At 40.2% G+C, this 26,566-nt stretch overlaps 1 protein-coding gene and 1 long non-coding RNA gene across 7 annotated transcripts in view; one reads left to right on the top strand and one right to left on the bottom strand.

Annotated features, from left to right (window-relative positions):
• Positions 1-18,030, top strand: part of Trpc6 (transient receptor potential cation channel, subfamily C, member 6) — a 136,886-nt gene extending 118,856 nt beyond the window's left edge. For 2 of the 6 annotated variants that reach the window (NM_013838.2, NM_001282086.1), the window contains 3 exons: positions 15,202-15,285; positions 16,746-16,821; positions 17,692-18,019. In NM_013838.2, the coding sequence (NP_038866.2) occupies positions 15,202-15,285; positions 16,746-16,821; positions 17,692-17,843 (312 nt within the window). In that variant the 3' untranslated portion in view covers positions 17,844-18,019. Of the gene's footprint in view, positions 1-15,201; positions 15,286-16,745; positions 16,822-17,691 lie in introns of all 6 variants that reach the window. The other 4 variants (XM_011242360.3, XM_006509850.3, XM_006509849.3 and 1 more) reach the window with 4 other exon arrangements.
• Positions 1-26,566, bottom strand: part of Gm32014 (predicted gene, 32014) — a 96,911-nt gene that overhangs the window by 18,645 nt on the left and 51,700 nt on the right. The gene's annotated exons all lie outside the window — the stretch shown is intronic.

The raw sequence follows: 26,566 nt of genomic DNA on the forward strand, positions 1-26,566 counted from the left end.
TAGTGGGAGACTTCAACACCCCACTCCAATCAATGGACAGATCCTGGAAACAGAAACTAAACAGAGACACATTGAAACTAACAGAAGTTATGGAACAAATAGATTTGACAGATATCTATAGAAGAATTTATCCTAACACAAAAGGATATACCTTCTTCTCAGCACCTCATGATACCTTCTCCAAAACTGACCGTATAATTGGTCACAAAGCAGGCATCAATAGCTACAAAAATATTGAAATCATCCCATGCATCCTATCAGATCATCACAGACTAAGGCTGATCTGCAATTACAATGTAAATAATAGAAAGCCAACATACACGTGGAAACACGTGGAACAACACTCTTCTCACTGATAACTTGGTCAAGGAAGAAATAAAGAAAGAGATTATAGACTTTTTAGAGTTTAATGAAAACGATGCCACAACATACCCAGACTTATGCGATACAATGAAAGCATTCCTAAGAGGAAAACTCATAGCTCTGAGTGCCTCCAAAAATAAACTGGAAAGAACATATTCTAGCAGCTTGACAGCATACCTGAAAGCTCTAGACTAAAAGGAAGCAGATTCAACTAAGAGGAGTAGATGGCAGGAAATAATCAAACTTAGACCTGAAATCAACCAAGTAGAAACAAAAAGTACTACACAAAGAATCAACCAAACCATGAGATGGCTCTTTGACAAAATCAATAAGATACATAAACCCTTAGCCAGACTAACTAGAGGGTGCAGGGACAGTATCCTAATTAACAAAATCAGAAATAAAAATGGAGACATTACAACAGAACCTGAGGAAATCCAAAACATCATCAGATCCTACTACAAAAGTCTATACTCACACGGGACTCCCCACGGGACCCTAAGACCTCTGGCGAGTGGAACACAGCGCCTGCCCCAATCCAATCGCGCGGAACTTGAGACTGCGGTACATAGGGAAGCAGGCTACCCGGGCTTGATCTGGGGCACAAACCCCTTCCACTCCACTCGAGCCCCGGGCTACCTTGCCAGCTGAGTCGCAAGGGCCCACACAGGATTCCACACGTGATCCTAAGACCTCTAGTGAGTGGAACACAACTTCTGCCAGGAGTCTGGTTCGAACACCAGATATCTGGGTACCTGCCTTGCAAGAAGAGAGCTTGCCTGCAGAGAATACTCTGCCCACTGAAACTAAGGAGAGTGCTACCCTCCAGGTCTGCTCATAGAGGCTAACAGAGTCACCTGAAGAACAAGCTCTTAACAGTGACAACTAAAACAGCTAGCTTCAGAGATTACCAGATGGCGAAAGGCAAACGTAAGAATCCTACTAACAGAAATCAAGACCACTCACCATCATCAGAACGCAGCACTCCCACCCCACCTAGTCCTGGGCACCCCAACACAACCGAAAATCTAGACCCAGATTTAAAAACATTTCTCATGATGATGATAGAGGACATCAAGAAGGACTTTCATAAATCACTTAAAGAATTACAGGAGAGCACTGCTAAAGAGTTACAGACCCTTAAAGAAAAGCAGGAAAACACAGCCAAACAGGTGATGGAAATGAACAAAACCATACTAGAACTAAAAGGGGAAGTAGACACAATAAAGAAAACCCAAAGCGAGGCAACGCTGGAGATAGAAACCCTAGGAAAGAGATCTGGAACCATAGATGCGAGCATCAGCAACAGAATACAAGAAATGGAAGAGAGAATCTCAGGTGCAGAAGATTCCATAGAGAACATCGACACAACAGTCAAAGAAAATACAAAATGCAAAAGGATCCTAACTCAAAACATCCAGGTAATCCAGGACACAATGAGAAGACCAAACCTACGGATAATAGGAATTGATGAGAATGAAGATTTTCAACTTAAAGGGCCAGCTAATATCTTCAACAAAATAATAGAAGAAAACTTCCCAAACATAAAAAAAGAGATGCCCATGATCATACAAGAAGCCTACAGAACTCCAAATAGACTGGACCAGAAAAGAAATTCCTCCCGACACATAATAATCAGAACAACAAATGCACTAAATAAAGATAGAATATTAAAAGCAGTAAGGGAGAAAGGTCAAGTAACATATAAAGGAAGGCCTATCAGAATAACACCAGACTTTTCACCAGAGACTATGAAAGCCAGAAGAGCCTGGACAGATGTTATACAGACACTAAGAGAACACAAATGCCAGCCCAGGCTACTATACCCGGCCAAACTCTCAATTACCATAGATGGAGAAACCAAAGTATTCCACGACAAAACCAAATTCACACAATATCTTTCCATGAATCCAGCCCTTCAAAGGATAATAACAGAAAAGAAGCAATACATGGACGGAAATCACGCCCTAGAACAACCAAGAAAGTAATCCCTCAACAAACCAAAAAGAAGACAGCCACAAGAACAGAATGCCAACTCTAACAACAAAAATAAAAGGGAGCAACAATTACTTTTCCTTAATATCTCTTAATATCAATGGTCTCAATTCCCCAATAAAAAGACATAGACTAACAGACTGGCTACACAAACAGGACCCAACATTCTGCTGCTTACAGGAAACCCATCTCAGGGAAAAAGACAGACACTACCTCAGAGTGAAAGGCTGGAAAACAATTTTCCAAGCAAATGGACTGAAGAAACAAGCTGGAGTAGCCATTTTAATATCGGATAAAATCGACTTCCAACCCAAAGTTATCAAAAAAGACAAGGAGGGACACTTCATACTCATCAAAGGTAAAATCCTCCAAGAGGAACTCTCAATTCTGAATATCTACGCACCAAATGCAAGGGCAGCCACATTCATTAGAGACACTTTAGTAAAGCTCAAAGCATACATTGCACCTCACACAATAATAGTGGGAGACTTCAACACACCACTTTCTTCAAAGGACAGATCGTGGAAACAGAAACTAAACAGGGACACAGTGAAACTAACAGAAGTTATGAAACAAATGGACCTGACAGATATCTACAGAACATTTTATCCTAAAACAAAAGGATATACCTTCTTCTCAGCACCTCACGGGACCTTCTCCAAAATTGACCATATAATTGGTCACAAAACAGGCCTCAATAGATACAAAAATATTGAAATAGTCCCATGTATCCTATCAGACCACCATGGCCTAAGACTGATCTTCAATAACAACATAAATAATGGAAAGCCAACATTCACGTGGAAACTGAATAACACTCTTCTCAATGATACCTTGGTCAAGGAAGGAATAAAGAAAGAAATTAAAGACTTTTTAGAGTTTAATGAAAATGAAGCCACAACGTACCCAAACCTATGGGACACAATGAAAGCATTTCTAAGAGGGAAACTCATAGCTCTGAGTGCCTCCAAGAAGAAACGGGAGACAGCACATACTAGCAGCTTGACAACACATCTAAAAGCCCTAGAAAAAAAGGAAGCAAATTCACCCAAGAGGAGTAGACGGCAGGAAATAATCAAACTCAGGGGTGAAATCAACCAAGTGGAAACAAGAAGAACTATTCAAAGAATTAACCAAACGAGGAGTTGGTTCTTTGAGAAAATCAACAAGATAGATAAACCCTTAGCTAGACTCACTAAAGGGCACAGGGACAAAATCCTAATTAACAAAATCAGAAATGAAAAGGGAGACATAGCAACAGATCCTGAAGAAATCCAAAACAACATCAGATCCTTCTACAAAAGGCTATACTCAACAAAACTGGAAAACCTGGACGAAATGGACAAATTTCTGGAAAGATACCAGGTACCAAAGTTGAATCAGGATCAAGTTGTCCATCTAAACAGTCCCATATCACCTAAAGAAATATAAGCAGTTATTAATAGTCTCCCAACCAAAAAAAGCCCAGGACCAGATGGGTTTAGTGCAGAGTTCTATCAGACCTTCAAAGAAGATCTAATTCCAATTCTGCACAAACTATTTCACAAAATAGAAGTAGAAGGTACTCTACCCAACTCATTTTATGAAGCCACTATTACTCTGATACCTAAACCACAGAAAGATCCAACAAAGATAGAGAACTTCAGACCAATTTCTCTTATGAATATCGATGCAAAAATCCTCAATAAAATTCTCGCTAACCGAATCCAAGAACACATTAAAGCAATCATCCATCCTGACCAAGTAGGTTTTATTCCAGGGATGCAGGGATGGTTTAATATACGAAAATCCATCAATGTAATCCATTATATAAACAAACTCAAAGACAAAAACCACATGATCATCTCGTTAGATGCAGAAAAAGCATTTGACAAAATCCAACACCCATTCATGATAAAAGTTTTGGAAAGATCAGGAATTCAAGGCCCATACCTAAACATGATAAAAGCAATCTACAGCAAACCAGTAGCCAACATCAAAGTAAATGGAGAGAAGCTGGAAGCAATCCCACTAAAATCAGGGACTAGACAAGGCTGCCCACTTTCTCCCTACCTTTTCAACATAGTACTTGAAGTATTAGCCAGAGCAATTCGACAACAAAAGGAGATCAAGGGGATACAAATTGGAAAAGAGGAAGTCAAAATATCACTTTTTGCAGATGATATGATAGTATATATAAGTGACCCTAAAAATTCTACCAGAGAACTCCTAAACCTGATAAACAGCTTCGGTGAAGTAGCTGGATATAAAATAAACTCAAACAAGTCAATGGCCTTTCTCTATACAAAGAATAAACAGGCTGAGAAAGAAATTAGGGAAACAACACCCTTCTCAATAGTCACAAATAATATAAAATATCTTGGCGTGACTCTAACTAAGGAAGTGAAAGATCTGTATGATAAAAACTTCAAATCTCTGAAGAAAGAAATTAAGGAAGATCTCAGAAGATGGAAAGATCTCCCATGCTCATGGATGGGCAGGATCAACATTGTAAAAATGGCTATCTTGCCAAAAGCAATCTACAGATTCAATGCAATCCCCATCAAAATTCCAACTCAATTCTTCAACGAATTGGAAGGAGCAATTTGCAAATTTGTCTGGAATAACAAAAAACCTAGGATAGCAAAAAGTCTTCTCAAGGATAAAAGAACTTCTGGCGGAATCACCATGCCAGACCTAAAGCTTTACTACAGAGCAATTGTGATAAAAACTGCATGGTACTGGTATAGAGACAGACAAGCAGACCAATGGAATAGAATTGAAGACCCAGAAATGAACCCACACACCTATGGTCACTTGATCTTCGACAAGGGAGCTAAAACCATCCAGTGGAAGAAAGACAGCATTTTCAACAATTGGTGCTGGCACAACTGGTTGTTATCGTGTAGAAGAATGCGAATCGATCCATACTTATCTCCTTGTACTAAGGTAAAATCTAAGTGGATCAAGGAACTTCACATAAAACCAGAGACACTGAAACTTATAGAGGAGAAAGTGGGGAAAAGCCTTGAAGATATGGGCACAGGGGAAAAATTCCTGAACAGAACAGCAATGGCTTGTGCTGTAAGATCGAGAATTGACAAATGGGACCTAATGAAACTCCAAAGTTTCTGCAAGGCAAAAGACACCGTCAATAAGACAAAAAGACCACCAACAGATTGGGAAAGGATCTTTACCTATCCTAAATCAGATAGGGGACTAATATCCAACATATATAAAGAACTCAAGAAAGTGGACTTCAGAATATCAAATAACCCCATTAAAAAATGGGGCTCAGAACTGAACAAAGAATTCTCACCTGAGGAATACCGAATGGCAGAGAAGCACTTGAAAAAATGTTCAACATCCTTAATCATCAGGGAAATGCAAATCAAAACAACCCTGAGATTCCACCTCACACCAGTCAGAATGGCTAAGATCAAAAATTCAGGTGACAGCAGATGCTGGCGTGGATGTGGAGAAAGAGGAACACTCCTCCATTGTTGGTGGGAGTGCAGGCTTGTACAACCACTCTGGAAATCAGTCTGGCGGTTCCTCAGAAAACTGGACATAGTACTACCGGAGGATCCAGCAATACCTCTCCTGGGCATATATCCAGAAGATGCCCCAACAGGTAAGAAGGACACATGCTCCACTATGTTCATAGCAGCCTTATTTATAATAGCCAGAAGCTGGAAAGAACCTAGATGCCCCTCAACAGAGGAATGGATACAGAAAATGTGGTACATCTACACAATGGAGTACTACTCAGCTATTAAAAAGAATGAATTTATGAAATTCCTAGCCAAATGGATGGACCTGGAGGGCATCATCCTGAGTGAGGTAACACATTCACAAAGAAACTCACACAATATGTATTCACTGATAAGTGGATATTAGCCCCAAACCTAGGATACCCAAGATATTAGATATAATTCGCTAAACACATGAAACTCAAGAAGAATGAAGACTGAAGTGTGGACACTATGCCCCTCCTTAGATTTGGGAACAAAACACCCATGGAAGGAGTTACAGAGACAAAGTTTGGAGCTGAGATGAAAGGATGGACCATGTAGAGACTGCCATATCCAGGGATCTACCCCATAATCAGCATCCAAACGCTGACACCATTGCATACACTAGCAAGATTTTATTGAAAGGACCCAGATGTAGCTGTCTCTTGTGAGTGTATGCCGGGGCCTAGCAAACACAGAAGTGGATGCTCACAGTCAGCTAATGGATGGATCATAGGGCTCCCAATGGAGGAGCTAGAGAAAGTAGCCAAGGAGCTAAAGGGATCTGCAACCCTATAGGTGGAACAACATTATGAACTAACCAATACCCCGGAGCTCTTGACTCTAGCTGCATATATATCAAAAGATGGCCTAGTCGGCCATCACTGGAAAGAGAGGCCCATTGGACTTGCAAACTTTATATGCCCCAGTACAGGGGAACACCAGGGCCAAAAAGGGGGAGTGGGTGGGCAGGGGAGTGGGGGTGGGTGGATATGGGGGACTTTTGGTATAGCATTGGAAATGTAAATGAGTTAAATACCTAATAAAAAATGGAAAAAAAAAGTCTATACTCAACAAAACTGTAAAACCTGGATGAAATGGACAATTTCCTAGACAGATACCAGGTACAAAAGTTAAATCAGGATCAGATTAATGATCTAAACAGTTCCATTTCCCCTAAAGCAATAGAAGCAGTTATTAATAGTCTCCAAACCAACAAAAGCCCAGGACCATATGGGTTTAGTGCAGAGTTCTAGCAGACCTTCAAAGAAACCAAATTCAAACTCTCCTCAAACTATTCCACAAAATAGAAACAGAAGGTACCCTACCCAATTCATTCTATGAAGCCACAATTACTCTGATACCTAAACCACATAAAGACCCAACAAAGAAAGAGAACTTCAGACCAATTTCCCTTATGAATATCGGTGCAAAAATACTCAATAAAATTCTCACAAACTGAATCCACGAACACATCAAAATGATCATCCATCATGATCAAGTAGGCTTCATCCCAGGGATGCAGGGGTGGTTTAATATACAGGAATCTATCAACATAGTCCACTATATACACAAACTCAAAGACAAAAAACCACATGATCATCTCTATAGATGCTGAGAAAGCATTTAACAAAATCTAACACCCATTCATGGTAAAAGTCTTGGAAAGATAGGAATTCAAGGCCCATCCCTAAACATAATAAAAGCAATATACAGAAAGCAGTAGCCAACATCAAACTAAATGCAGATAAACTCGAAGCAATCCCACTAAAATTAGGGACTAGATAAGGCTGCCCACTCTCTCTCTACCTATTCAATATAGTACTTGAATTCCTAGCCAAAGCAATGAGAGAGAGAGAGAGAGAGGGAGAGAGAGAGAGAGAGAGAAAGATCAAGGGGATACCAATTGGAAAGGAAGAAGTTAACATATCATGACTTGCAGATGATATGATAAAATATAGTAGTAACTCCAAAAATTCCACCAAAGAAATCCTAGACCTGATAAACAGCTTCAATGAAGTACCTGGATATAAAATTAACTCAAACAAATCAGTGGCTTTTCTCTACACAAAGTATAAACAGTCCGAGAAAGAAATTAGGGAAACAATACCCTTCACAATAGTCACAAATAATATAAAATACCTTGGTGTGACTCTAAGTTGGGTGGTGAAAGATCTGTCTGATAAGAACTTCAAGTCTTTGAATAAAGAAATCAAAGACGATCTCAGAAGTTCTCCCATGCTCTTGAATTGTCAGGATTAATATAGTTAAAATGGTTATCTTGCCAAAAGCAATCTACAGATTCAACACAATCCCCATCAAAATTCCAACTCAATTCTTCACTGAGTTAGAAAGGGTAATTTGCAAATTAATCTGGAATAACAAACCCTAGGATAGCAAAAACTATTCTCAACAATAAAAGAACCTCTGGTGGAATCACCATCCTTGACCTCAAGATGTACTACAGAGAAATTGTGATAAAAACTTCATAGTACTAGTATAGTGACAGACAGGTAGGTCAATGGAATAGAATTGAAGACCCAGAAATGAACATACACACCTATGGTCACTTGATCTTTGACAAAGGAGCTAAAGCCATCCAGTGGAAAAAAGACAGCATTTTCAACACATGGTGCTGGTTCAACTGGAGTTCAGCACGTAGAAGAATGCAAATTGACCCATTCTTATCTCCTTGTACAAAGCTCAGGTCTATGTGGGTCAAGAAACTCCACATAAACCAGAGACAATGAAACTTATAGTGGAGAAAGTGGGTTAGTGCCTTAAAGATATGGGCACAGGGGAAATATTCCTGAACAGAACTCCAATGGTTTGTGCTATAAGATCAAGAATTGACAAATGGAACCTCATAAAATTGCAAAGCTTCTGTAAGGCAAAGGACATTGTCAATAAGACAAAACAGCCACCAACAGATTGGGAAAAGATCTTTACCATTCCTAAATCTGATAGGAGATAATATCTAATATATATAAAAAACTCAAGAAGTTAGAGTCCAGAAAACCAATAACCCTATTAGAAAATGGGGTACAGAGCTAAACAAAGAATTTTCAACTGAAGAATATCAAATGGCTGAGAAACACCCCCCAAAATGTTCAATATCCTTAGTCATCAGGGAAATGCAAATCAAAACAACCCTGAGATTCCACCTCACAATAGTCAGAATGGCTAAGATCGAAAACTCAGGTGATAGCCGATACTGGTGAGAATATGGAGAAAGAGGAACACTCCTCCATTGCTGGTGGGATTGCCAGTTGGTACAACAACTCTGGAAATCAGTTTGGTGGTTCCTCAGAAAATTGGACATATTATTACCAGAAGATCCAGCAATACCTCTCCCGGGCATATACCCGGAAGATGTTCCAACTTGTAATAAGGACTCATGTTCCACTATGTTCATAGCAGCCTTATTTATAATAGCCAGAAGCTTGAAAGAACCCAGATGTCCCTCATCAGAGGAATGCATACAGAAAATGTGGTACATTTACACAATGGAATACTACATACCTATTAAAAACAATGACTTTATGAAATTCTTAGACCAATGGATGGATTTGGAGGATATCATCCTGAGTAATGTTATGCAGTCTCAAAGAACACACATGATATGTACTCACTGATATGTGGTTATTAGCTCAGAATACCCAAGATACAATTTGCAAAGCACATGAAAGTCAAGAAGAAGGAAGACTAAAGTGTGGATACTTCGATCCTTCTTAGAAGGTGGGAGCGAAATAACCATAGAAAGAGTTACAGAGGCAAATTTCAGAGCAGAGCCTGATAGAATGACCATCCAGAGACTGTCCCACCCAGGGATCCATCCCATAAACAACCACCAACAAGATGCCAACAAGATTTTGCTGATAGGAGCCTGATATAGCTATCTCTTGAGAGGCTCTGCCAGTGCTTGACAAACACAGAAGTGTATGCTTACAGCCATACATGGGACTGAGCACAGGGTACCCATTGAAGGAGCTAGAGAAAGTACCCAAGTAGTTGAAGGAATTTGCAGCCCTATAGGAGGAACATCAATATGTACTAACCAGTACCCTCAGAGTTCCCAGGGACTAAACTACCAACCAAAGAGTATGCATGGAGGGACCCATGGCTCCAGGTGCATATGTAGCATGGGATGGCATCATAGGACCTCAATGGGAGGTTCGGCACTTGGTCCTGTGAAGGCTCGATACCCCAGTATAGGTAAATGCCAGGATAGGGAAGAGGAAGTGGGTAGGTTGGTGAGCAGGTGGAAGGGGTATTAGATAGAGGGTTGTCAGTGGAAAAACCGGGAAAGGGGATATCATTTGTAATGTAAATAAAAACAAATCTAATACCCCCCCCCCACACACACACACACATACACAAAGAACTCCTAGGAATAGAAGCTCTATTCTGATTAGGAATTTTTTTCTGGAATAAGTTTCATGGAACAGAATCCCAAGCAGGAAGGGTGGTAGGAAGGAGGCATGGGTATGATAGACTCAGGACCCATGAGCCTGGCTGCAGCCTGAGACGTCAGTTTCCAGCATGGGGCTGTAAGTAGTAGAAGGGGAAGTGAAAATTACCTTCAGCCCTCAGGGCAGTCACCACCAGGGTTGTGAGGAATTGACCAAGTCTTTCTATTCAGAGTTCTGTTTCTCTTCCCACCAAGACACCAGGTATTTTCAAGGGTACAGATAGAGGAGACATAGAGTGAAAGGATGTTTTCAAGAGAACTCCATGGTCTACTTTCTCTGTGGTGAGCTGGTGTGTTGGTTGGGGGAGTGGAAGGAGCTCACAAAGCACTCACCTCAGCTTTGCTTGGTCTTCAGCTTGCTTTGTTCTGACTGACATAGTGTGTGTGTGTGCGCATGTGTGTGCCACTGTGTGTTTACATTTTAAAGAAATATAGAAAAAACAAGGGAAGAATTTGGCAGAAATAGTATGTGGCTCCCAACTCTGCAGTATTTACTATCTGTTCACTATAGAAGCTTCCTGCTTCTGAGCTTGTGCTAACGTTATGACAATAACACTTTGAAAACACAGAGTACATTTGAATATTTATAAAGGATTTCCACATGATAGTGAATAGCTGTAAGTGTTATGCTAGAAACACTACCAGGATGGCTCCTTGCTCATATGTAGAATGTAGGCAACAAACACTGCCGGCCCAGAGGCATTCGGAGCATCAACTCAGTTAATGCAGATAAAGTGCTTATGACAGTATCTGAGGTGGAGTAGAATAGAGTAGGTACTTACTATTTTTATTACTATGGCAAGAACAAACACAAGCACACATTTGATAATCACATAGGGAGACAGAGCTGAGTCTAGGCCTAAACTCCTAGAGAAAGGGTATGAACAGACAATGAATGGAGTCTGGCTAAATAATATAAATGGGTGTGTCTGGAAAAATAATTGCAAATAAGTGAATTAGTAAGTGGAAAAACTAATGATAATGGAAAATCATCGTGTCATTTGGAAGCAAGCATACAATTAATTGAGGAATGGCACCAACATTAGCATCTGTTGGATGTGCTTGGCAGTACACACACACACACACACACACACACACACACACACACACACACACATCAGTATATATTTTCCCATTACACTCCTGCTAAGAATTTGCACAAATTGCATGAATGTCTCAGGCTGAGTCTCAAAGGAAGACTAAAAGAAACAAAAGCTCCAAAGCAAGCCACGTGGTGGGACATATGTTTTGCCATTTTTGTGTTAGTGCCTTCTTCTCATTCCTTTTCCTTGGTGAGGTTGTCTTGGTCATGGCATGGTAACCAGTCCCTAGGTCAAGAAGAGGGTTTGAATGTCTAGGGAGCACAAGAGACATCATAGTTGATCCAGTTGTGGAGTTTGGAGTGAGATGTTGATTCTGATGTCAATTTAACAATAAGACCTTTTCGTGTGGTTGTATACTGTGGCATCCATGGACATGTGACATTCATGTTTTTCTTCAAGAAAGTGCTAATTCTGTGATTATCTGGCAGCCTCTCACTGTAGCTTTGTCCCTCTCTTGCTATGATTGTGTTCTTATGAGGTGCTCTGTCTCTCCCACCTCTCCCCCACCTCCTGTGAACTCTAGACACTGGGCTGGACTTTCTCCTAGGCAATCTCTGTGTCTTTCCCTCTTTCGTAGGCAAGCCAACCCTCAGTGTTGAGGGAAACAGCATGTGGAGGGAGAGTGAGAGAGAGCAACAATGAAGAGAATGAGCAGAGCACATGATAACACATGTGTACCAGTTATAAGAAAGCCCATTATTTTGCATGTGACATGACCTGAAATTCTGGATATGTCCCAAACTTTGAGAACTGTCTTTGACATTTGCTTACTGGATGATCAAATCAACATAAATGCCAATTTTCTTTACCATGTGAGACTCTGGTTTCAAATGATTTTATTTAAAAAACTAATTTCAAATCAGCCATTTATATTGGAAATAACCTTTTCCCAGTGTTGCTGAGGGAGGTTTCTCTGGGAACATGCCTTTCTCCTATAGGTACAGGTTTACACACCCATGGTTCAGTCTTCATTACCCAATAGATCGGCTCATTCTTTCATAAAGTCGGCCTCTAGAATGACAGTTTGTGTTTTATTCAAGACCTCTGTCTGACTGCTTGGAAGTTACAGTCTTTAATTAGCTATGGAAAGGCTCTTGTCTCATTTACTGCAGGCATACCATAAAATCAATAGAGTGAGCCAAGTAAAAGTTCTTTTCAAAACTAAGTGAGGAGACCTTTTCATTATCATCTGTTGCATGTTTTATTTCGAGTGCCTACTGGTTTTGACAGAGGATAGCATCAGCTTTTTAGACACGTAGTGCCAAAAAAGAGTGTAATTGAAAATCAGTCTCTGGCACTCACCATTACACACCTGCTAATGCAGAGTGATGCTCTGGGTTCCTTCTCTGCTTCCTGTCTCAAAACAGGTCACCAGGCTGTTGATGTCAGAGTGGGTTTCATACCTTTGGGGTAGTTTGATCTACTGCCCTGGGTTCAGTGAGAATATTGTTTTGTTTTGATTTTAACTGGTTCTATATCTAGGACTTGTAGTTTTAGCTACTACGTAGGGCAGGAGCTACTGAAAAGTAAATCATCTATAGAAGCAAGCAGAAGAAATGCTGGACTGCCTTTCTACATGACCTTGTAAGATTCTCAATCTTTCCTTTTTACATTAATAGATGACAGAGTGTTCTGGAAACATATGTATTTGAAAGTTGGGTGTGGGAGTTCAAGCTTCTAATCCCAGTGCTCAGGTAGCAGTTGCAGGAAGATTACTGCCCAAGGCCAGCCTGGTGTACAGAGTGAGCCCTAGGCCTCCCAGGGCTGTGTGGTAAAAACCTGTTTAAAGAAATGGAAGACACGACTTTAGGAGATTATGGGGGAATAATATTATGTACTTCTCTAAATTTCTTAGCTATGGACTTGGGCACATGAATCAAAAGCAATGTTTGCAGAGTATCCTAGGATCAACTGATCAGAGCTGTCTATGAACAGACTTCAAAACATATAGTACATATGTATGTCTCTGTATAATAATAATAACAGGTATTGGCAGCACCTACCATTCCAAGCTATAGAATAGACATACCTTTTCTTTTGCAATATTTTCTCCATTCTGCACCTGAAGTCTCTGAGCTCAGGTAGGTAAAATACTTTGACTAAATTCTAGTCTTAGACAAGTGGCAGTTGAAATGCAACCCACACACAGCTACTTAGCTGTAAAACAGGGTGCATGCCAGCAATGCACACGGTGCTCCATCTCACATCTACATCTGGTGAGGCCTGAGACTATCACCTCTACCCTTCTATCTCCTTGATTTTTCCTGAGTTCTGGTAATTTAATCCTTACAAGGTCAAGAGGGCTTCCAGAACTCTCTCCATGCAGAAATGGGATTAATATGTAGTTCATGGAATAGCACCTACTTAGCATGTGTAGCTTCATGCATTTGATCTCCATTTCTTCCAGAAATGCACAAAACACAAAGTTTTTGAAAGAGCAATCTATGCTTTGTTCTGAATTGGAGAGAGTGAATATTTACAGACAGTAAGAACAAAGCTTACACTCAGTCCTTTGTGCCTCTGTTGTACCCATATATCTAAATTTTAAATATTCTTCGTACTGGCAATTGAATTCCCTTGTATGTGCTAAAAGGCAAGCCTGCTGCTATACAGATATCTAGACTTAGAGCCCAGCTAGGCAGCTGAGCATGGAACCAGATGATAAAGTAGGATTTTGTGCCACCATGTGGTAACAATGCTTCTTTGCACATTGAGTACATTTTCTCTTACACATTTCATTGCCTGATTCAATTTTCACATAACTATTAGTTGTGTTGATGTGATGTATTGGAAAATGATAATATTATGTCCTAAAATAACATATTTATGTCTTCAAAGCAGAACTAGCCAGAAAAGGATTGGTATTAGTTAATACCTGCTTGCTTATGAACTATTAGTTGAAGTGATTTTTTCATTGACCCTCCACGGGGATGCATTTGATTAGGGGAATTTGGGGTTGTTGAATGGGGTAGGGGGCTGCTATCAACATGTAGGGCTTAGGAACCAGGCATGATGTTAAAATGTTATTAGGGAATCTAAAGCATGAATGACTTTTCTGACTGTTGGAGTTTTATTTCATTGGAAGATGGCTTATTCCCATGATATACAGATTGAGAAGTATTCTGTTTTTCTCAAGACCTCATGTTTATTAGTAAAACAAAATCATTTTTTCTTTGAGAAAAATATCATTTTTTCCTCCTAGAAAAAAATGCATCGAAGAGTTCTCAGTTAGGCTTTTAGCATTACTACATTTTGTTATGTGTTGCCAAACTTCATTTTCTTTCTTTAAAAGTGCTACCACAATGGGAGTTTTGTGAGGAGTACAACTGAAGGGGACACTGTCCAGAGCTCCTAGTTGAAAGGGGCTCATTAGAGTTTCCATGGCATCTGAGTTCTGTTTGGTGAGGCTCCTGGTGTTCTGGTGAGCATCTCAGGCAGGTGCAGGTTTGTCAATCAGACACAGGATATGTTCGCATCACCACAAAGTTCCCAGCACGTTTGTTTCCTCTTGTACCAAACACCTACCTCTTGCAAGGCTAAAAAATGACTCTTAGGGGAACATTGTGAGAGTCACAAAGTCTGAGGGGCTCCACACACAATCTCCAGTAGCAGCAGAAATTGAAGACTCCAGCAGGACCAATTCTTATATCTTATATAACAGTACTATGAAATTAAGACAAACAGCACCAGACATTAGCTCACATGAGTAACTAATAATCTCACACACATTAGTTGACAATACAAATTAAATTAGAATTTCTAATTCTCTTTTTAGTTGGCACACAACAAACAATCAAGTACAAGGAGCTCAGAAGATTATCATTTAAATAGTTTCAGTAACCCTCCAAGACAATATCAGGTAAGCACAAAGTACTTAAAGATGTAAAGCTAGCTGTTGGTTAAGTTCAGGTTTTCAAGCTCTGAACTTTGTTAAATTAAAATGAAGTATCAAGATATTTTTCAACATCAAAGGTTTCATCCATTTAACATGTGCTTATGGAGTAACTGTCATGTGCCTGGTACTTTCCAAGTGGAGAATATGTAAATAGACAATGACATAGCTTAGAGCCTAGGTTCTTTGTGGAAGGCCAACCTTATGAAACAAGACAGAGGGGCTAGAGAAGTGACTCAACTTAGGAGCACAAACTGCTCTTACGGAGGACTCAAGTTCAGTTCCTATTATCCACATGGCAGTTTAAAATGACCTATAACTTCAGCTCCAGGACATCTGACCTCTTTTGACCTTCAAGGGCACCTACACTCATGTGCATATATATGTGTACACAGATATACATACATATACACGATTTTAAATAAAAACCTTACAGATTTTAAAATAAAACCAAAGCAAAATTTACCTCACATTCTCCCACTGTGAAATAAAGATGGTCCACAGGTTAGACTTGTGAATAGTCTATCTGCTGCTTGTATATATGTACACATATGTACAACTTTATAAATGCTAATGTTCTGTAACATATGTGTCCTGTTATACACATGAGTTAGTAGTAAGTTGTGTAATTGTTCTATAGTGGGTGCTTTCACTCTGACATATATTCCTGTGACTATTAATGGATTTATTCTTTTATATAAGTAAATGAAAATTTTGTAAGAAAAACCTCACTATTGGTGGACTCTTAATATTTCCTTTTGTAAGCAATACTATTAAAACATATTTTTATGTTTTTACAATGTTAAAACATTGCATCTATAAACCAAACTACATCCTCATGTGAATTTTTTCAGCACCGAACTGTATTAATTACCTTTTAATTTGGATTTTATGTAGTAAGTTTTGGTGTAGTAATATAAGAATGTTCTGTACAATTGTTGCATATTAGTTTACATTTAATATATATTTATAGTTATGCACAAGCCAAGGCACTAGTGAACCTTTATTTCATTGAAACTGGTGGTTCTTAAAGCAACTATACCAATCAACAGTCTCTACAATTCCTGGTAGGATTGGGAACTGGACATTTTTTATCTCCATCCTTCCTCAAAGAGTTCTGCATAAATTATCTGACAGGAAGTTTGTGCTTTACTTTCAAATAATACAAGAAGGAGCACAAAGAATTAAATGTTTGCTCTATGATCTTCCTTTTTTTTGAGAATTAACTTTTGAGTCATTAGCTCAAATAATGTGAGAATTGCTTTCATAAGAAAACTAAATTATGGAGACATATACTCCTTTTGAGCTAAATATTACCTGTGCTTTGGTAGCCATCACTTCCAAAGGCAGGTAGACCAGAACCCTATTCTAAATGAGATATTTGCATGAACATAATGCTGAGGTGGATTTCTCCTTGTCTTGTCTAGAAAATCATGAAGAGACTCATTAAAAGATATGTATTGCAGGCCCAGATTGATAAGGAGAGCGATGAGGTGAATGAAGGTGAGTTGACCATAAGGAAAAAGCTTTCCAGTATGAGTTAAGGCTGTGTGCAGATGTGGCGGTAAGAGAGAGAGAGGGAGAGCTGGGCATGCAGTAGATGAGCCTCAGGAAGCCATAGAGAATAAGCTCTCTCTGACTGTGTTAGTAGCTTTTCCCACTGCTGAAGCAGCCTGCCCTACAAAGCAATGAAAGGAAAAGAGGATTTATTCTGTTTCACTGTTTAAGGGGACAGTCCACCATGTTGGAGAAGTAGAGTGAAAGTGGACAGCCCACTGTGCTGATGGGAGGGACGGGAGGCAGCTCTTATACTATGTCTGCAGAACAAAATGAGTGGCTGTGTTGGGCTCACGCTCTCTTTTGTCCCATTAGAACTCTTGCCAAGAGTCTGGCGCAGCCCACAGGTTAGATGAATCTTCCCATGGCACTTAGACATAAATCCCTTACTAGTCCAGATGCTAGTCAGTCTCCAAAAGATCCTAGATCTTGTCAAGTAATAATCAATATTTGCTGTGATCACATCCATCAAAGGTACAAAACGGTAGGGCAGAAGCTCTTTGTCCAGAGACTGCATGGTCTAGATGAAACATTGTAATTTTTATGGGGTCTTGTTGGAGGTGTCTGGGAAAGGCGAGCTGTGCTACCACAACTCTCCAAGTCTCCAGATAACTAAAATTTTGCTGTAATTAATTTTCTTCCCTGAGTAAAATAGAAAGGTTTTTTTCTGATTGGGAAGCTTTTCCTTTGAAAAGATTCTGAATATGGTCAGGATTGTCTTTATTCTAACCTGGAATCATTGGTTCACACTTCATATTCATAGAAAACTTCATCTGTTATTTATAGTTAACTTCTTTTTATTCTTCCTCTTCACAGGGGAATTGAAGGAAATTAAGCAAGACATCTCAAGTCTCCGTTATGAACTCCTTGAAGAGAAATCACAGAACACAGAAGACCTAGCAGAGCTCATTAGAAAACTCGGGGAGAGACTGTCGTTAGAGCCAAAGCTGGAGGAAAGCCGCAGATAGAGCAGAGCCCCTCAGAAGTGCATATTTATTTCTCCACTTGAAGCCATATTATTTTCTGACTTATTTTTTTAAGTGTCAATGATAAAAAGTATGTTAACTGATAACTTGGATCATTTAGAGTCCTAATATCAACTTTTTGGGTGATTAAATTGCATTGCTGAGGCTAACAATTGCTGATAATGCTGAACAGCCTGCTCATTTCCTTGGAGCTTGTTTTCTGGATAGCTTTCTTGGGTAGGGGGAGGGTAACTCTTGTGCTGGTGTGAATGCCCCTCCTGTCTGCTCGGTAATGGGCCTCAGATGGCCTAGGGTATGTTTAAGCTGTTCCCTGTGCTCCTGTTGTTCCCTGACAAAGTGAGTTGCAGCATCTCGTTTCACCAGGGACTTCCTACCCTAGAATATAGAAGAAAATCATTTAGAGTGTGCTGTAACCACCATCTAGGTACTCAAAATAATTGATACTGCCTGGTCCAACTTGCTTTAGAGCCTTGTGTGGTAGCAAACTTCTGTTAGATCAGCACTTGGCAGTTAGAGAAAGGTCTGGAACTTAAGGTCCACCTTGGCTACATGGTAAGATTCTCTGGGCTACATGAGACCATGTCTAAAAATCAAAACAAAATAAGCCTATACCTGTGTTCAATTTTCTGCCACACCTGTTTAAAAACACTTAACAATGAAAATGGTTTTCCTGGATAGGGAACATGGGAACATGGGAACATGGTGTGTGTGTGTGTGTGTGTGTGTGTGTGTGTGTGTGTGTGTGTGTAGCGTGTAGCATGGAATATTAAAAAGCAATTCATGCTACCACCTGCATTGCATTGGTGGGCAGACCTGCCTGTTCTCATCTTGGCAGACTCGCTGATCTGGAGGTCCTAAATCTGTCCAACTGGCTCACTAAGTTCCCATGGCTGGTTGTTACCACACCAGCCCCATACTTCCAGGTTCCCAAGATTTTGGGAGTACACTTCTTACAAACCCACGCTTTGCCTCTGTACCTTTCTCTCTGGAACCCAGTTGAGCACCACATGAAGGAAAACACCACCCAAACTTAGTTTAGAACCAACAGTTAACACAATTGTTGGGTGCAGCAACTAGCATTCTAATTTGTAAGCCATTCTAAGTTAATTCTCAGGTAGCAGATCCCAACATATTTTCCACCTGACCTGAGAGGCTCTGCTTTCTACATTTTGGCCTCCATGCTCCTCTGCTGTCCCCCAAACCAAGACCCTCTCCTCTTCTGCCATCCCTTTCTCTGATCCAGAAATCCCACCTACATGCCCAGTGACTGGTTCCTTGAAATCTTTATTCATTAGGGGAAGGCTCACAAGAAGTCACCGGAGTAGTGATTCACTCCTCATCCCAGGCAGCCCCTCCTGGGGAAGCGGAATTAGTATCAAAATGTGAATAGTACCAGGGCTATCCAGTGTGTGTGTGTGTGTGTGTGTGTGTGTGTGTGTGTGCATGTTCTCATACATATGTATATATGTGCATGCACGTTTATGTAAGTCTGTGTGTGCATACGCACATACTACATGTTTGTCTTCTTTTGTAACTAATATGAATCCTCAAAACTTATTTATTATGACTTTTTAAATTGTACCTAAAAGTTACTACTCAATAAGAACGCTTTTATTACAGTTGTGTCAAAGTCCCAAACACTGTAATTCTTTGGTTCCTTGACAGCACAATTTTGTGCCATTTCTGAGCAATTTACAGACAAACTCCCACATCCAATTCCCTGTGATATTTGCAAGCACTGATCTTGCTGGAGGAAGTGAATCACTGGAAAGCAGAGCACAGAGTTCATTGGTCTGTCCTTATTAGTGTTCCTTGTTTCTTGGTCAAATATGATGTGATGGATCCAACAACATAGCATGGTATTCTTGCCATGATGGAATTATACTCCTCAAGCCGTGAGCTAAAATTAATCCTTCCTCCCTGAAGCTGCTTCTTGTCTGGTGTTTAGACACAGGAACAAGAAACTAGCTCATCTTCTAGGCCTATGGATGAAACTGCTAGAACCTAAATTGGAATGAGACATCACACGTTTGGGAGAAAGGATTACTGAGCATGTACCTTGTGCCAGCCTCTCACACCCATTTTCTACCAAAGTTTCATTTCTGTTGCTGTTTCAAAAACAGAGCGCAACTTATGGGGTGTTAGGTTTATTTTAGTTCACAATTCCAGGTCATAGTCCATTACAGCAGAAAAGTCAATACTGTAGGAACTGGAGTCAGCTCATCATAGGAAGAGCAGAGAGACATGCGTGCATGCATGGGTCCTATTCAGCTTGCTTTCTCTAGTCATACAGTCTAGGACCCAAACCCAGAGAATGGTGCCACCTACAGTAGTCTGGGTCTGCCCTCATTAATAAACATAATTAAAATAATCTATCATAAAAATGTTCATAGGCTAGTCTGGCCCATAGGCAATTGTCCATAGGCAATTCCTCATTGAGAGTCCCTTCCAAGATGATTCAAGACTGTCAATTTGACAATACCACCACATCCATTATCTAACTTACTCAGACACCATGCTTATGAAAACCATATACTTATTTTGGAAATAAGACAAACACCAAGTTTTTAAAATATAAATAACTTGTGAATAGAAATGCCAGGGTCAAGAGTGAAGCACAGCTCCCTCACCATTATTGCTACTCTCCACTGGCTAGAGGTGGAGTCTCATACTGTGTTTAATCTTTCAATAAGAAACTTTGGTCTGTACCCAGCACTCAAGGTTCCATTGAAGCAGACCACAGCCTCTGATGAGGAAGGCTCTTATCAATAGAAGATCTGCTTCCAAGTGGATGTAGGTACAGGGGAGAAAGAAATTTTTTGTTACTCACACATTTTTTTAACTGAATCTCTTATAACAAAACACAGACAAACATACAGGTTTATGTAGTACTAACCTTCTGTGACATTGAGCCTTCAGCAATAAATACTCACAGAATATATAAACTTACATATTTTGCTTTGTTTGATGAAAAGCAGACAATCATGAACAAATATTTAGATAGATGGTTAATGAGACTCATAGTTTCAGTCTCATTACATATGTATTTATATGTATGTGCTTGTGCCTGTGTGTCTGTGTACTATGTGGGTGTGTACATGCACCTATGTGTGTTCCTGTGTATACATGCAAATGAGTGCATGCATGTGTTCAAATGATTACTTGACTTTTTCTTTTTTTTAAGTAGGTATTTTCTTCATTTACATTTCCAATGCTATCCCAAAAGTCCCCCACACCCACCCACCCCCACTCCCCTACCCATCCACTCCTACTTCTTGGCCCTGGATTTCCCCTGTACTGAGACATATAAAGTTTGCAAGACCAATGGGCCTCTCTTTCCAATGATGGCTGACTAGGGCATCTTCTGATACATAATGCAGCTAGAGACACCAGCTCTAGGAGGTATTGGTTAGTTCTTACTGTTGTTCCACCTACAGGGTTGCAGACCCCCTTAGCACCTTGGGTACTTTCTCTAGCTCCTCCACTGGGGGCCCTGTGATCCATCCAATAGCTGACTGTGAGCATTCACTTCTGTGTTTGCTAGGCCCCAGTATAGCCTCACAAGAGACAGCTATATCTGGGTCCTTTCAGCAAAATCTTGCTAGTGTATGCAATGGTTTCAGCATTTGGAGGCTGATTATGGGATGGATCCCCGGGTATGGCAGTCTCTAGATGGTCCATCCTTTCATCTCAGCTCCAAACTTTGTCTCTGTAACTCCTTCCATGGGTGTTTTGTTCCCATTTCTAAGAAGGGGCAAAGTGTCCACACTTTGGTCTTCGTTCTTCTTGAGTTTCATGTGTTTTGGAAATGGAATCTTTTATCTCGGGTATTCTAAGTTTCTGGGCAAATATCCACTTATCAGTGAGTACATATCAGGTGAGTTCTTTTGTGATTGGGTTACCTCACACAGGATGGTGACCTCCAGGCAAATGGACCTCCAGATCCATTTGCCTAGGAATTTCATGAATTCATTCTTTTTAATAGCTGAGTAGTACTCCATTTTGTAAATGTACCACATTTTCTGTATCCATTCCTCTGTTGAGGGGCATCTGGGCTCTTTCCAGCTTCTGGCTATTATAAATAAGACTGCTATGAACATAGTGGAGCATGTGTCCTTATTACCGGTTGGAACATCTTCTGGATATATGCCCAAAAGAGGTATTGTGGAATCCTCTGGTAGTTCTATGCTCAGTTTCTGAGGAACCACAAGACTGATTTCCAGAGTAGCTGTACAAGCTTGCAATCCCACCAACAATGGAGGAGTGTTCCTCTTTCTCCACATCCTCGCCAGCACCTGAATTTTTGATCTTCGACATTCTGACTGGTGTGAAGTGGAATCTCAGAGTTGCTTTGATTTGCATTTCCCTGATGATTAAGGGTGCTGAACATGTTTTCAGGTGCTTCTCAGCCATTCAGTATTCCTCAGGTAAGAATTCTTTGTTTAGCTCTGTGCCCCATTTTTAATGGGGTTATTTGATTTTTCTGGAGTTCACCATCTTGAATTCTTTATATATATTGGATATTAGTCCCCTATCTGACTTAGGATAGGTAAAGATCCTTTCCAATCTGTTGGTGGCCTTTTTGTCTTATTGACAGTGTCTTTTGCCTTACAGAAGCTTTGCAATTTTTTGAGGTCCCATTTGTAAATTCTCGATCTTACAGCACAAGCCATTACTGTTCTATTCAGGAATTTTTCCTCTGTGCCCATATCTTCAAGGCTTTTCCCCACTTTCTCCTCTATAAATTTACTGTCTCTGGTTTTATGTGGATATCCTTGATCCACTTAGATTTGACCTTAGTACAAGGAGATAGGAATGGATCAATTCGAATTCTTCTACATGATAACCATCAGTTTTGCCAGCACCATTTGTTGAAAATGCTGTCTTTTTTTTCCCTAAATGGTTTTAGCTCCCTTGTCAAAGATCAAGTGACCATACGTGTGTGGGTTCATTTCTGGGTCTTCAGTTCTATTCCATTGGTCTACTTGTCTGTTGCTATGCAGTTTTTTTTTTTTTTATCACAATTGCTCTGTAGTACAGGTTAGGCATGGTGATTCCACCAGAGGTTCTTTTATTATTGAGAAGAGTTTTTGCCATCCTAGGTTTTTTGTTATTCCAGATGAATTTGCAGATTGCCCTTTCTAATTCATTGAAGAATTGTGTTGGAATTTTGATGGGGATTGCATTGAATCTGTAGATTGCTTTTGGCAAATAGCCATTTTTACTATATTGATCCTGCCCATCCATGAGCATGGGAGATCTTTCCATCTTCTGAGATCTCCTTTAATTTCTTTCTTCAGAGACTTGAAGTTCTTATCATACAGATCTTTCACTTCCTTAGTTAGAGTCACGCCAAGGTATTTTATATTATTTGTGACTATTGGGAAGGGTGTTCTTTCCTTAATTTCTTTCTCAGCCTGTTTATCCTTTGTGTACAGAAAGGCCATTGACTTGTTTGAGTTAATTTTATATCCAGATACTTAACTGAAACTGTTTATCAGGTTAAGGAGTTCTCTGGTAGAATTTTTAGGGTCAGTTATATATACACTATCATATCATCTGCAAAAAGTGATATTTTGACTTTTTCTTTCCAAATTGTATCCCCTTGATCACCTTTGGTTGTCGAATTGCTCTGAGTAGGACTTCAAATACTATATTGAATAGGTATGGAGAAAGTGGGCAGCATTGTCTACCCCAGTGATGAAGGTGGGGTGTTGAAGACTCCCACTATTATTGTGTGAGGTGCAATGTGTGCTTTGAGCTTTACTAAAGTTTCTTTAATGAATGTGGCTGCCCTTGCATTTGGAGCATAGATATTCAGAATTGAGAGTTCCTCTTGGAGGATTTTACGTTTGATGAGTATGAAATGCCCCTCCTTGTCTTTTTTGATAACTTTGGGTTGGAAGTCGATTTTATTAGATATTAGAATGTCTACTCCAGCTTCTTTCTTCAGACCATTTGCTTGGAAAATTTTTTTCCAGCCTTTCATTGTGAGGTAGTGTCTGTCTTTTTCTCTGAGATGGGTTTGTGTAAACAGCAAACTGTTGGGTCCTGTTTGTGTAGCCAGTCTGTTAATCTATGTCTTTGTATTGGGGAATTGAGTCCATTGATATTAAGAGATATTAAGGAAAAGTAATTGTTGCGTCCTATTATTTTTGTTGTTAGATTTTGCATTCTGTTCTTGTGGCTGTCTTCTTTCAGGTTTGTTGAAGGATTGCTTTCTTGTTTTTTCTGGGGCGTGGTTTCCATCCTTGTATTGCTTTATTTCTGTTATTATCCTTTGAAGGGCTGGATTTGTTGAAAGATAACGTGTGAATTTTGCATTTTCTTTGATTGTTGTGCTGATGTTCTCTATGGAATCTTCTGCACCTGAGATTCTCTCTTCCATCTCTTGTATTCTGTTGCTGATGCTCGCATCTATGGTTCCATATTTCTTTCCTTGGGTTTCTATCTCCAGAGTTGCCTCATTTGGGTTTTCTTTATTGTGTCTACTTCCCTTTTTAGGTCTACTATGGTTTTGTTCATTTCCTTCACCTGTTTGGATGTGTTTTCCTGTTTTTCTTTAAGGACTTCTACCTGTTTGGTTGTGTTTTCCTGTTTTTGTTTAAGGACTTGTAACTCTTTAGCAGTGTTCTCCTGTATTTTTTTAAGTGAGTTATTAAAGTCCTTCTTGGTGTCCTCTACTATCATCATGAGATATGCTTTTAAATCTGGGTCTAGCTTTTTGGGTGTGTTGGGGTGCCCAGGACTGGGTAAGGTAGGAGTGCTGGGTTCTGATGATGGTGAGTGGTCTTGGTTTCTGTTTGTAAGATTCTTAGTTTTGCCTTTCGCCACCTGGTAATCTCTGGCATTAGTTGTTATAGTTGTCTCTGGTTAGAGCTTGTTTCTCTCGTGATTATGTTAGCCTCTATCAGCAGACCTGGGAGACTAGATCTCTCCTGAGTTTCAGTGGTCAGAGCACTCTCTACAGGGAAGCTCTCCTCTTACAGGAAAGGTCCACAGATATCTGGTATTCGGACCTGCCCCCTGGCAGAAGATGAAGGCCCAAAACAGGGCCTTTCCCAGAAGCTGTGTCACTTTGGCCTGTCCCAAAAGCTGTTAACTTCTGTAGTCCACACTCTCACCTGCGCAGACTAGTCTTGGAGGGATCCCGGAACCAAGATGGCTCCCCCAGGTTCTCAGGCAAAGCCCTCCCGGTTGGGGCGGACATCTCTCCTCTGGCAGGGAAGTTGCCGGATGTCTGGAGCCCGAAATGGGGTTTGTCTCAGAACCTGCCCTCTAGGGACCTTGGGGGTCTCCACTGACTCCATGCCCAAGGTGACCAGGTGCTGGCACAGACCGGAAGGGACTTGTGACCCTGGTCAGGCCGGGTTTTCTGCTTCCCTAATGCTGTCTCAGGCTTCGAGCGATTGGACTGGAAAGGAAGTTGTGTTCCACTCACAGGTGGTCATAAGATCACATGGAGAGTCCTCTAGGGACCTTGGGGGTGTCTGCTGACTCTGTGCCCATGGTGACCCGGTGCTGGTGCCGACTTTTTCTTTTATCTCATGTTTGTACCTATAGAACTTTCTAGAGATCATTTTCAATTTTTAAATCTTTTATGTGTTTATTTAAGTACACTTAATCGCATACAGTTTTTAGATTTTGTTACAAACAGCCATGTCTAGTGACTGCATATAATCTTCAAAAGTGGACCTGCTCCATCTGCTATAGCTGCTTCAATTATCATATTCAACCACACACTTTACTTAAAGCCTTTTAGTTCTAGATCCCAGCAGAACCAACTTTGAAGAGCCACACACACATTCTGGTGATAAGGTTGGTCATAACCAAAAACTGTCTCTTGTTTTGGAATCAACTTTTACAGAGATTTGTGTGTAACTAACTTTACGCTATCCAGCAGTGTGATTATTCTTTTTAAATATCATGCTATTTTTTATAGTTAATTACATTGAGTGGATGACAGAGATTGTGATTCATATCCTGTCTACAAGAAATATATTTCAAACTCTCAAAGATGACATGTTGGAAGCCATTTTGTTTCATGGAAAAGGAAAGAGGTCAAACACTAACAGCAATTATCATAAGTAATTACAGTGTTACCTGTGATGTGGAAAAAAAAAACCAGGAGAAAGGTTTATTTCAGTCTGTTTGTGCTGCTATTAAACAATGTCACTAAAGTGAGCAGCTTATAAATAGCACCTGCACTTTCTACACTCTAGAGAGGAGTAAGTTTGGGGAGAGACCATTTCCTGCTTCATGAACACCCTTGTTTACTGTGCCCTTGTATGGTAGATGGGGCCATGCTATTCTCTGGGATATCTATCATGACCTCTCTGACTCTGTTCATTACTAATACTTTCCAGGCTTCTGGTTTCCTTTCTTTTCTTGACATTCTGACAAACACAAAGAGGCAAGGTGTATCTGTGGTGGTAGGAGGATATCTGTGTCACTGTCTGTGGTTGCAGGAGAGTATCTGTGCATACTCTCTTTGGTGTCAGGAATATATTTGTGTCACTGTGTGTGATTGCAGGAGTATGTCTGTGTCACTGTGTATGGTTGCAGTAGTGTGTCTGTGTTCACTGTTGATTCAGGAGTGTATCGACACTCCCTATCTTGTGATTGTGATTGCAGGAGTGTATCTGCACTCACCATCTGGAGGTGGCTGGAGTATAAGACAGCAGATCACTTTTAGTCCACACTTA

The sequence above is a fragment of the Mus musculus genome, chromosome 9 (genome assembly GCF_000001635.26).
Source record: "Mus musculus strain C57BL/6J chromosome 9, GRCm38.p6 C57BL/6J".
Lineage (NCBI taxonomy): Eukaryota > Metazoa > Chordata > Mammalia > Rodentia > Muridae > Mus > Mus musculus.